The 12,668-nt window shown below is 39.6% G+C and overlaps 1 protein-coding gene across 1 annotated transcript in view; it reads right to left on the minus strand.

The window, feature by feature from the left end:
* Positions 1–12,668, minus strand: part of ANKMY2 (ankyrin repeat and MYND domain containing 2) — a 40,713-nt gene that overhangs the window by 9,177 nt on the left and 18,868 nt on the right. The window contains exons 4-6 of the mRNA XM_003782724.2: positions 11,522–11,620; positions 6,579–6,739; positions 408–622 (exon numbers count right to left, since the gene is read on the minus strand). Coding sequence (XP_003782772.1) covers positions 408–622; positions 6,579–6,739; positions 11,522–11,620 — 475 coding nt within the window. The remainder of the gene's footprint in view (positions 1–407; positions 623–6,578; positions 6,740–11,521; positions 11,621–12,668) is intronic.

Consider the following 12,668-nt stretch of genomic DNA (forward strand, 5'->3'; position numbering starts at 1 on the left):
GGAAAACTCTCATGGAGCCACACCCTTCTGACTTAGATCCCTTTTCTCAGTAAAGCTGTTAAAAGAATTTGATCTCTGCTGGTCAAAGAACAAGAACAACACAGTTGCCCGTGGAATAGTAAGGGAGACACCCCGAGTGCTGTTGTAAATGGGGGAACTGCAACCTGCTGCATTCTCGCATTTGGACGTGGGCCACCCTCTAGCTGAATGACCTTACACATGCTATTTACCCTTTCCAAACCTCAGAGTGCTCATCTGTAAATCAGCGATAACAACAAAAACATCACTATAAAGGGGACAGAACTGAATAACAAATCTCTCAATTGAAATAATAATACTGTTCCCAGTTTTGGGAACAATATTATCCACCTGAGTGTCTTTTACACACAACATGGTAAAAACAGTACCTTTTGATCAGAGTGTCCAATTTATTCTCTCCATCTTTTATGAAATTAATGCATTTCTGGAAGATACAGCTGATGTAATGCATCTTCATAGCCAGTACTTCATTCATGTCTCTTTGCTTCATACACTTCTCACAGATCAAATCCAGAACCTTGTAGCACTTACTCAGGGCTGCTTCTTCCATCAGCAGAGGGTTCTCATTTATAAGCATCACAATCTAGAAGTTCCAGGAAACTAAGAAATTACTCAAGAGAATTCTCTGTACAGAAACTAAACAGTCCATTGAGTTGATTTCAAAAGATTACTAAAGAGAGTCTTTCCTAGGATTATGTAGTTACTATGCTAAATCATATCAGAATGCAAATTGCCCCTGATCAAAGCTATAGAACTAATAGGGAAAGACCCTGGTATCATGGTCCCTGGAGAACTCTGCATGTCAAAGTTGAGCGTGACTTTCCACTTAGCTAAACCAGGGTGTCATGATGCTGCTCAGAGTACCTGGTTTTCCTGCTTGTGTGAAAAGCACTATTACCAAAGATAAACACGGCTATTTGCACAACCTTTACATATATAAAATGAAATCATTGAGCAATAACTCACCATTCATAGAGTGTTGTGGCCTTATAGCGCACAGCAACCTCAAACTCTTGGGCTCAAGTGATTCTCTTGCCTCAGCCTCCCAAGTAGCTGGGACTACGGGCACCTGCCACAACACCTGGGCAGTGTTTTTAGAGATGAGGTCTCGCTCTGGCTTAGGCTGGTCTTGAACTTGTGAGCTCAGGCGATCCTCCCACCTTGGCCTCCCAGAGTGTTAGGATTAAAGGCATGAGCCACCATGCCCGGCCTAATAACTACTTTTGGTTAACATTACTTGGCTCTGGAATTTCATGGCTAGCAGAAATAAAATTCTTGTTTTAATTTAATTAGAAGGAAACTAGATTTTTTTTCATAAAAAAAGCATTTTATGCTTTTTTATTTTCATAAAAAAGAAGCATAAAAATGAAATGTGTTTTATTTTCCAATCAACTACATTTCTCTATGGAAATGTTCCTGAGGATGCTTTTGTTCATCTACAATGAGGACATCAGGTAAAAGAGGAAACTATAAATTGCTTTAAGGGGATATTACAGAGTTATCAATTCGTATGTGTTATGAGTCCCACATTTCCCACATATGCACAGATTAAGCTTGAATTTAATGTAATAAGTAGTATTTTTTCATTGGCCTTGTTATAGAGTATTTGAAGTGGGTCTGTATGGGGCAGGAATGTAAACACGTGTAACAGGGCACAACTGTCTGCACAGAGCCTACGTGTTACAGCTAAATTCCTGAAAATGTCACAGAACAACAGGTAAATATCCTGAATTGGAATCTTGTCTTGGCATGAAGAAAGATCACTGTAATATTAAGTAAAACCTATGCCTAACCTCCTACTTGGAAAATTAACATAGATATAATGTTTTCGTGAAATTAAAAGAAGGTTACCACTTATTTTCGACACTGCTAGATTTATATATAACCTAGTAGCTTTCTAAAAATCCATCACTTACTAGTAAATTGTTAGACTTCTTAATTAAGTATGATCAGAATCCTTATTGGTAAATTTACTGATAATTCCATTTACCAAAACATATATGAAAATTAATTTGTGGCAGAGAAGAATAAACTCATCATTTTTTCTGTTTATACTTCTGCAAACTGTAGGTATTTAACATTGTCAGGGTCAATATTTTTATGTATGGTACTTATAATCCAAGTATTAAACTTACAAGTGAGAATTTTTTTAAAAAATCTCAAATAGAAGCCAGGTTAATGATGTTTTTGTTTGGAGACATTAGACCTTATTTATTGTATAATATACAGCACAAATACACACAAAGAAAAATGATAAATAGCCACAGCATTACCATGAGATTACGGAAACATTTATACGGCTATATATGAAAGAATCATATTTGTACTGGTTTTCTGCCTTTAATCTCTGTAGCATTATGAATTATTATAAAAGAAATCCTTATTATTAATTAACTGAGGAAGAGCAAATACATTCCTGTCACCATTAAAAATTACGTGAATCTTACCCTTCAATGGACTGCTACCTAAAAGTATGTTTATGCAGTGGAATTTTGTTCTTCCTTCCCTTCCCTCCCATCCCTCCCTTTCCTTCCTCGCTTTCTTTTTCTTTTCTTTTCTTTTTTTAATTGAATAGTAACTGTGTACATTAATGCACTTCTGGGGTACAGTGTGGTGTTTTCACAAACAATCCGAAACACTTCCATCAAACTGGTTAACATAGCCTTCATGTCATTTTCTTAGTTATTGTGTTAAAACGTTCATATTCTACTCATAGAAAGATTCACTTGTACCCTTGTGAGATGAACCACAGAAGTGAACCCTGGAATCCCCCTCCCTCCACCCATTCCCCCCTCCCTCCCCCTTCCCCGTATCCTTAGGTTATTTCTTTACTTCCTTCCCTCCCTCGCTCCCTCCCTTCCTTCCCTTCCCTTTTTTTCCCTTCCTCCCCTCCCTCCCTTTCTTTCTCTTTCCCCTCCCTCCCTCCCTCCCTTCCTTCCTTCCTTCCTCCCTCCCTCCTTCCCTTCCCTTTCTCCCCCTCACTCTGTTGCCCAGGTTAGAGTTCCATGACCTCAGCCTAGCTCATAGTAACCTCACACTCATAGGTTTGAGTGATCCCCCAGCCTTAGTCCTCTGAGTAGCTGGGACTATAGGTGCCTACAACATGTCTGGGTAATTTTTTCTATTTTTAGTAGGGATGGGTTCTCACTCTTGATCAGGCTGGTCTTGAACTCCTAAGCTCACAGGATCCTCCCGCCTCAGCCTCCCAGAGTGCTATGTTTACAGGCGTGAGCCACCATGGCTGGCCTCCTTTTATTTTTAAATTCCACTTTTAAAAATTGCTAAATATACAATTCTGTGCTTGAAAATCATTAATAATCACAGAGAGTACTGCTCTGTGCATGTCCACCTCCTCTCCTCTGGGATACTCTGCTCTGTTCTGTCACCATTTTTTTTTTTTTCTGTGACTTTTGTTTGTCTTTTAGATAACCTTCCTATTCTGGGCATCAGCACAATTCCCAAGTCCCTTTTGTAAACAAACACATCCTTATTGCTATAGCAGCCACTTAACCTAGCACAAATGTAGCTGTGTTAGGTGCGCTGTAATGAAAAGGTGAGTTGTGTCTGGGGAGCATTTCTGTGCTTATTTCAAAAGATGTTAAAACCACGCTAGTTTGAAAAGGTGTAGAACAATAAAAATGGGTCATGAATAAAGCAACTGGACAGCTTTTATTTCTAAAGTATGAATAAAAGAAAGAGTTTCAAGTGAATAGATGGTTTATGCTTTAAAAAATCAAGGTCTGGTCAAAGGAAGGTAATAGAGTAACAGAATAGTCTCTTTCATAAGACTAAGTGTTCTAAAAACTATGCAGATTACTTTAGATGACACACCTTTGCAATTTATTACCTGTATAAAGATATCCTTAATCTAATTTACTCAAAAATATATGCCTTTGCGGGTAGAATGATTCTTAGGCTATTTCATCCTGAGAGACTAGGTTCCATGTAAATAATAAAATTATTCTACAAACCCTCATTGCAATCTGAAAGAGCAGAAACATAAATGTAAAAGGTGATGGGTCAGAAAAATATAGGAATGCTTCTTTAAATCAGTCTGAACCAGAATACAGGTGGTCTTTGGTTTATGAACGAGATAGGTTCTGTACGTTTGTTCTTCAGTTGTATTTGTATGTAATTTGGAACGAGTGCATTTAGCTATTACCTGTAACAGCCTCTGTTTGTTAAATGAGTTGTATGTCAGTCAGATGTTTGTAACTCAGGGATTTACTGTTATAGCCTTCTGGTAGTTAAGTGGAAGTTGTAGTAAGTCACATGCTTACAACTCAGAGATTGCATCCTGCTATACACAGGTAATGGGGGAACAAGGGTCTTAAAAACTACACACATTTTCTACATTGAGAAATCCATACCCCGACAAAAAGCCTGTCTCCCCACTGCTGCCTGTCCCATGCCTAAGAGAGACAGCATCTTACAGAATTACCACTACTCATGAGAGCACTCTCCTCCTCACATATGTTGAAAGGGAGCAAACCACTAACACAGAAGAAATAAATACTTTTTAAAGGTTAAATTCTAAGCCCCCTGTAATCTTCACTAGAAACACGAACATGCAATTCACAGCTGAATTCCTTTTTTGCCTACATAATATCACAAGTTTTGCTTCAAGTAGTTCTTCCAGAATGTTAAGAAAAACCCTGAGTTTTCTAAATAAAAATTGCACATTTCACTTTTCTGTCTGGTAGAAAAGCTATCTACTAATTTGTCGTCTCTCTTAAAGGTCCAGAAAACTAGTGTAGGTGGAGAACTACATGATAGGTATTTTTTTTTCATTTCTTGAGAGTCAATGACTCAAGGAAGATGCATAGGGACCCATCAACAAAGGAACAATGTTAGATATATTTTGGAGCTTATATGTTCGAATGAGTGTTAGTCTTCCACAGAATAACTTTATAAAAACTGTCTACTTATTTATTTATTCAATTTTTAGAGATAGGGTCTCACTCTGTCACCCAGGCCAGAGTGCACTGGTAAGATCATAGCTCACTGCAGCCTTGAAATCCTGAGTTTAAGCAAAGAAATCCTCTTGTCTCAGCCCCTCAAGTAGCTAGGATGATAGGCACATGCCACCAGGTCTAGCTATATTCTTTACTTTTTTGGAGATGTGTCTTGCTATGCTGCTCAGGGTGGTCTCGAACTCCTGGCCTCAAGCGATCCTCTACCTCAGCTTCCCATGGTGCTGGGACTGCAGGATGAGCAACTACACCTGGCCCTGGCTACCTCATTATTTCAAGATTTTTTTTGTAATAGACTTCTAAGGAATCCTATTTTACTTCATTTTAGCAACACCTTGTATTAAAGAAAAACCTCACCTTTTGACCCAACTTATTATCTTGCTCATTAAACAGCTGTGAACTATGAATGACACAAGACATTGAAATCTGAAAGAGGATATCACTGCTGGAGTGTTTATGGAAGGTAGCACACATATAGCCATGGAGATTTCTTTGATGATTCATTGAGGAAACTATACTTGCTCAGATCGATTTTTTCTATTTTTTAGACAGTCTCAAGCTGTCACCCTGGGTAGAGTGCGGTGGCGTCACAGCTCACAGCAACCTCAAACTCTTGGGCTTAAATGATTCTCTTGCCTTAGCCTCCCAAGTAGCTGGGACTACAGGCTCCTGCCACAATGCCTGGCTGTTTTTTGGCTGTTGTTGTCATTGTTGTTTGGTAGGCCTGGGCTATATTCGAACCTGCCAGCTCCAGTGCATGTGGCTGGCGCTCTAGCCACTTGAGCTATAGGAGCTGAGCCATGATTTTTAAAAATTATTTTGTAAATAACAACAAATGATTGTATTAAATAAATCCAAAGAAAATAAGTGTTGAACATTGTTCACAATGGCTGTTAAAGTTCCCCAGTTAAGGCATTTGAACTTATGTGGCAGCCTATAACGTTTGAAAATCTATTTGATTTCACTAATTACTAGAAGAATTACATTACTTAAAGGCATCAAATGCCTACTTGCATTAAAAATGTGCTCCTGATCATATTTCAAAGATTTCCTAGGAAGAGAATTACTATAAGGGATGTGTCTCACCCAGCTTGTCTTTACCAGACCTGTACGCCAGGCCCCAGGGGCTCCGAGTATGGGCTGCTAAGGCCTTTTCTCCAGAGAACTGTCCTCATTTCAAGGGAAGCCACCTCACTTGGTACTATTTGGGAGGCTGTCCTTTCCCTCTGGAAGCAGGCTCTAGCCAAGACAGTCTGCTGAATACAAAAGCTGGACTCGCTGGCCTATATGGAGCCATCCAGAGCTCCCTGTGAGATGAGGTGGGGGCGGAGCTTCAGCTGAACCCAGTCCTTGGATTCTTCCTCCCACTTTAGTCTGTTTCCCCTACTCTCTTCCAGGTTTCAACTGAAGACATTCCTTTAATTCATTAATGGGTCAAGAAAACCCACCACAAGCTCTATATTCACAAAACCCACACCAAGCCAGTTAGGAGCCCCTATCACAAGAGCTGTTTAAACTCTGAGGCAGTATTTAAATAAAAAGCAAATACAATGAACAGCACACTACCTTGACTGGATGGAGGTTAGTGGTGGTGATAATTTTGTGCAGCGGGCCTGCCAACTTTGGGGGTAGTTTGGGCTCTTTATCCAGACCCTGGGGTTTAGTGTAATAATCCAGTCTCTCTCGAGGAAAGAAATTGTTGATTATAGTCACACAATCATGTTGACCTTTTAATTGAAAAATAGAAAAGTTGTAATTTTATTATTAAAAATAAGTCATCTGGATTTTTCTCAATTATGTTGCTGTTTTCTTGTTCAGTAAATATGCATCAATATCTTTATTTTTCAGGAGAGGAGAGCAGAAGAGGAGGAGGAGAGATTAAACATTTTAGAGAACATTTATACACATTCCTTAGGAGGTTGAGAAATAATCCTTAAAATCTATTTAAAGACACAGAATCCACAATACATATAAAGATTACATGGATTATAGAAAAAAAAACCACTGTTCAACTTAGAATCAACCTGAAATATTTTACCAAAATTGCTTGTCATTTAAAATGTCTCTTCTTCTACCCTACACAAATGACAGGCATGCCTCCCTGAATGTATTTACGCAAAATTTAAATTTACTTTATATAGAGTACTTTTATTACAATATTAATTGTTAACATCATTAAGCTAATCCCCCCTTGAATTTGAGAAAAGATTGGCCTCTCTGTGAAAAGAATCAGAGAAAAAGCTTTTGCTCCACAAACGCTGAGGGAAAGCCCACACTCAGAATAGCGAGCCTGCAATACACATCATGGCTTCTCACAGACCTGTGAGCTACTTCTCTAAGCCTCTCCAGCATCAGAAAAGGTGTGAAAGGAAAGCCTTCCCCGCCCATGCTGGTGACCTGAAGGGTGTTCCCGGCCTCCCCCTGCCCAGCTCCCATTCCACTACCTCTCTGGAGCAAGGGAGTGGCTACTCTGGGCAGCACACAGGACCAGCAGGGCACACTGCAGGGTGCGGCCTCTTCTGGGATCTTCAGAGGAGCGACTTCCTCTTCTCTGCCTGTCCAGGGCTGAGAGGCCAGTGGCAGCAAGTCCTGGGCAGAGCGCCGGGACCACGTAGCTTTGGCTCCTGGAGAGTAGTCCTCCCTAGGCAACCTGCGTAGCCCCACCCTCTACGTGTGAGTGGGAGCATCTGCTTGAATCTGCCCACAGCAGGGACTGCACCATCAGCTTCCTGAACCCTGACACTTAAGGCTGGCAGAGGGTTCTGTTTGTCCCTGGGAGTTCCTGGGGGAACTGGGGAATGAAGGGGTTCCCAGCTGGCTTGCTGAGCTGGGCCCCCAGATACAGAGACTCCTCCACCATTCCATGATCCTGTCATCTTTACCTGACTGCGTGAGAGGTAAGAAGCAAAGCACCCAGGGAGATCCAGCAACTCCAAGGACTATACAATGTCTCCAACAGATGGCTTCTTGGGTTGGGAGTATTTTGACAGCATTCGCCATAAAAACAGTAACAACCAACACCACCACAGTTAACTCACAAGAGCAGATTCCATCATAGTATATAGATAGGCTTTCAAGATTGCAGAAAGATTCGAGGTTACCCTGGTCATTACTGAGAAGTAAATTAGTAATGTGGAAGATCAAGGGGATAAAGTATCTCAAAGACAGAAAGAATCGGAGTCAGGAATTATTAAGGAAAAGATGAAAACTGAGAATATAACTAGGAAATCTAATACTGAAAAATTATAGAAATCCCAAAGAGGAAAAAAGACATGGATGGAGAATTAAATAAATGATACAAGAATAGATGTTTTTCCTGATTTGAAAAGAGAATTTAGCAGTGGTCACAGTATCACTTTTAGTACTCCGTGCTATTTTTAAGTACCAAAACACCAGTTTCTTTCTTTTGGGGGGAGTGGGAAGGATTTCTTTTTCTCCTTCCCTCCCTCTCTCTTCCTTCCTTCATCAGAAAGCTCCATTACAGACATCTAGAGAAGTATCTAGAGAAGTCAAACAGTACCGGTCTATATTAAGAATTTGAAATGAGGTTGGGAGCAGTGGCTCACACCTATAATCCTAGCACTCTGGGAGGCCGAGGCGGGTGGATTGCTTGAGCTCAGGAATTTAGCAAGACCTCTCCTCTACTAAAACTAGAAAAACCAGCTGGGTGTTGTGGTAGGTGCTGACAGTCCTCACTACTTGGGAGGCTGAGGCAAGAGGATCGCTTGAGCCCTAGAGTTTGAGGTTGCTAAGACCTATGATGCCACAGGATTCCACCAAGGGCCGAGAGTGAGACCCTGTCTCAAAAACAAAAAATTCTGAAATGAGCCAAGGTGCTCTACTTAGACAATAACCATTCTTGTTTCTGAAATCTTCAAGTGGAGAGAAAAATAACCTTCAACCATGAAAATGTCCTAATGAAAGTGGGTTTTGAACATGACAGCATCATGTGGGAATTTACAACTGCACATGAAAACACAAGAAAAAATGAAGGCAAATTGCACAGGCTTCCTTAAAACACAATCTATCACCAGCTGGGAGGAAAACATAGCTATTGCTCCTAAAACAAAAAGTTGTTCTGAAACAGCTCACCCAACGTGTCAAAGCAGACATGGACAGATATGAAGATAAAGGGATCTGAGAAAAATATGGAATTCTCTTATCACCTTATCTTTTCTTTTGTGTGTGTGTATGAGTGCAATTTTCTTTTCTTTTATTTACTTACATTTTACCCTTTCTGCATTGGCTTTTACTTCCAATACAGTATTTAAATATTCTCGTTCTTTATTTCAAATTAACATGAGGACACAAGTTTTTTTAAATTTTGCTTTCATTTTCTTTCTTTCTTTTTTTTTTTTATGGAGACAGTCTCACTTTGTCACTCTCCGTAGAGTACTGTGGAATCATAGCTCACAGCAACCTCCACCAACCCCTGGGTCCTTGGGTTTAAGTAATTCTCTAGCCTCAGCCTCCCAAGTAGCTAGGATTACAGGCACCTGCCAGAACGCCCAGCAATTTTTGGTAGAGACAGGGTCTCACTCTGGCTCATGCTGGTCTTGAACCTCTGAACTCAGGGCAATCCACCCACCTCAGCCTCCCAGGGTGTTAGGATTACAGGCGTGAGCCACGACGCCCGGCTGAGGGCACAGATTTTTATGTTACCTTCTTTTCAGTTCTAAGGTAAAGTTCAAGTTGAAGTTGTAGTTGAGCCCTTCACCGAGGGGGTGTGCTGAACACCCTCACATTGTGCCCAATAATCACCTTATCTTTTCATCAGTCCCCTAGCTGGTCAGAAAAAGCAGTTAGCAGTTGGAAATATTTGTACATCAAAATATCTGCTACATAACAATGACATTGTCACAGCACTAGGAATTTCTTCATTATACATTTTTGAAAAGAATGGATAATATTACTTAATTTTTTTCAAGATTATTTTTCTTTTCAAATAGCTCTTATTTTGATAGTATTTTAATTAATCTGCTAAAAATTTGTTTATGAAGAACATGTATTTTAGAGTTTATCTTTGTAAATACAATTTTTACTTGAAAATTTGCGTTTAAATTTTTGAAATTGAAATTATTAGATATTTACTTTTACTGGCTTTTAAGTTAGGAATTCTGAATCCAAATAATCAAATGGTACCGATAAAGTTTTTTTTAATTTTGAGAAAAAAATAAACCTGAATTCTGACTTCCAAAACCAGAATTCACCAAACAGGAGAGTAACGTCAACACATGACTGAGAGCAAACCACTGTCATACAAGTCTTGAAACTAGTCGCAGTATGACTCACATCTCAGAGAGAAGGGTTGTTAAGATGGTTTTCAAAGAACAACAACCTACACGACCCGTCTGAGATGTCTTGTCACTAAAACCTAAATGTGAACAGAGATCTCAAGACTGAAATGGGACAAAGAAGAGAAGAGGGAGCGGAGAACAAGGGAGAGAATTTATCTGAATGGGAGAAGACAGATGAAGGGGAAACCAATTGACTGTGTGGGGGAGGATTACTGAAAGGGAAGCAACACCTTGTCCATGACGCTCTGGGAACTATTGCTACTAAAAGTACTACACGCTGTCAGCTGAGTCCACAGCTGAAAGTATGGTTGGCACAGACTGAGGAAGTAGGGGAAGAGGCAGAAAGGAAAGGCTTGTGGCCTCACAGGTAGAAACAGAGACTGTGGATAAATGAGTGTTTACCAGGATTTTATCTTGTTAGGGGCGGCTAAATAGGCAAATACAGGGCCTGGAGATTGGGGAATGAGGTATAGTATGGTTTTAACCAAATGGATCACTTTAAGGAAACACATGTGGGTATATATGCACACACACAAGCAAAAACGACCATAAAATAAAATAAAGAGTAAAAATGAGGTAAAAGACGGGTTCAACCAAGTACATCAATAATCATATTAAATATGCATAAGCTAAATAACTATTAGAAGAGAGACTACCACTTTGGGTTCTTAAAATCCACCTATATGTTTCTCTGTTACACTACTACAGTGAAGTGATAAATATTGAAAATAAAGAGATAGGCTCGGCGCGCATAGCTCAGTGGTTATGGTGCCGGCCTGCTAAACAATGACAACTGCAATAAAAAAAATAGCCAGGCATTATGGCAGGCACCTGTATTCCCAGCTACTTGGGAGGCTGGGACAAGAGAATGGCTTAAGCCCAAGAGTTAGAGGTTGCTGTGAGCTGTGATGCCAAGGTACTCTACTGAGTAGAGTGACATAGACTCTGTCTCAAAAAAAAAAAAAATCAGAAAATAAACCAGACGAGCATTGCTTTATTTTCAATATTTATCATTTCATTGTAGTTGTGTAACTTAGAAACACACAGGTGGACTTTGTTTTTTAAAAAACAAGCACGATAGTATTTGCACCCTGAAAAGCACAGTGGTATTTTTTCCACAAAGGCTATTTTGAGCATAATGGAACGTAAAACTGCAGCAAGAACTCGTGGGCTCTGCCCCTATAAAAAACCAGAACAAAATAAAAGACTCACCTACAAAGGCTGCCATCTGTGCTGCTGTTCTTCCCACAGAGTTGACAACATCTGTCTCAGCACCAGCTTCCAACATTGCCCACGTGATGTCTTTATTACCTAGAGTTAAAAGGGAACGTATTTGTTAATTGTAAAGCATGCACAATGTAAACACCCTCATCCAAACTGTACCTTCCCCTTCCCACCTGGTTTGTGCTTTCTGTCATGTAGATATTGCATTTTTTCTAAAATATGAATCTCTAACTACGGTCAAAAATAAAATACCAGGTGGCGCCTGTGGCTCAAAGGAGTAGGGTGCCAGCCCCACATGCCGGAAGTGGCGGGTTCAAACCCAGCCCTGGCCAAAAACCGCAAAAAATAAGTAAATAAAATACCACAGAACACACTTACAAATCAAATTTATTTTTTTGGAGAACAAATTAAGCATTTTGATTTTGGTATAAAATCAAAACGCCACATATAAAAATATCAAAAAAGACATTAAAGATAAAATAAATAGAAGTGCCTGTTTAATGTCTACTAACCTATTCCATCCCTCACACTTACAAGCTCTAGAATAATTATTATGTTGACCACTGGGGATCTATCTTTCTAGACTTTTTTCTATCTAAAGAGCCATCGTTCTTGTACTCACATGCTGCCTTAAATAATTACAGACATTTTGCTATTATAAACTACACTTGGGGAATAGCATTTTTCATTTATTTTTGCAAGTTCGAACTAAGATTTTCTTAGGAATTATTCTTGGAAAACATTGCTGGATCAAAAGTTATGCCTATTTTAAAAGCATTTTGCCAACCTGCCATCAAGCAGGGTTGAACTGATATATACTCCCCATAAAAGTGCAAAGACATTCCTGGGCATTATCACTCTTTCTGAACCTTTGCTAATATAAAGTTGGTCAGCCGGTTGTATTTATTTTGTTCTCTCTTTGTTTGCACTATTTATTGTTTTCTAATTTATTAATATTTTTAGAGACAGGTTCTTGCGATGTTACTCAGGCTTGCCTCAAACTCCTGGCCTCAAGTGATCCTGCTGCCTCAGCCTCTCGAGTAACTTGGAGTCCAGGCATAAGCCACTATGTCTGGTTTTTCTAACTGATTTACAAGAGCTCCTTATAGGTAACAATGAGACCCTTTAATATAGG

The sequence above is a fragment of the Otolemur garnettii genome, unplaced genomic scaffold (assembly GCF_000181295.1).
Source record: "Otolemur garnettii isolate 467f Iridium unplaced genomic scaffold, OtoGar3 scaffold00005, whole genome shotgun sequence".
NCBI lineage: Eukaryota > Metazoa > Chordata > Mammalia > Primates > Galagidae > Otolemur > Otolemur garnettii.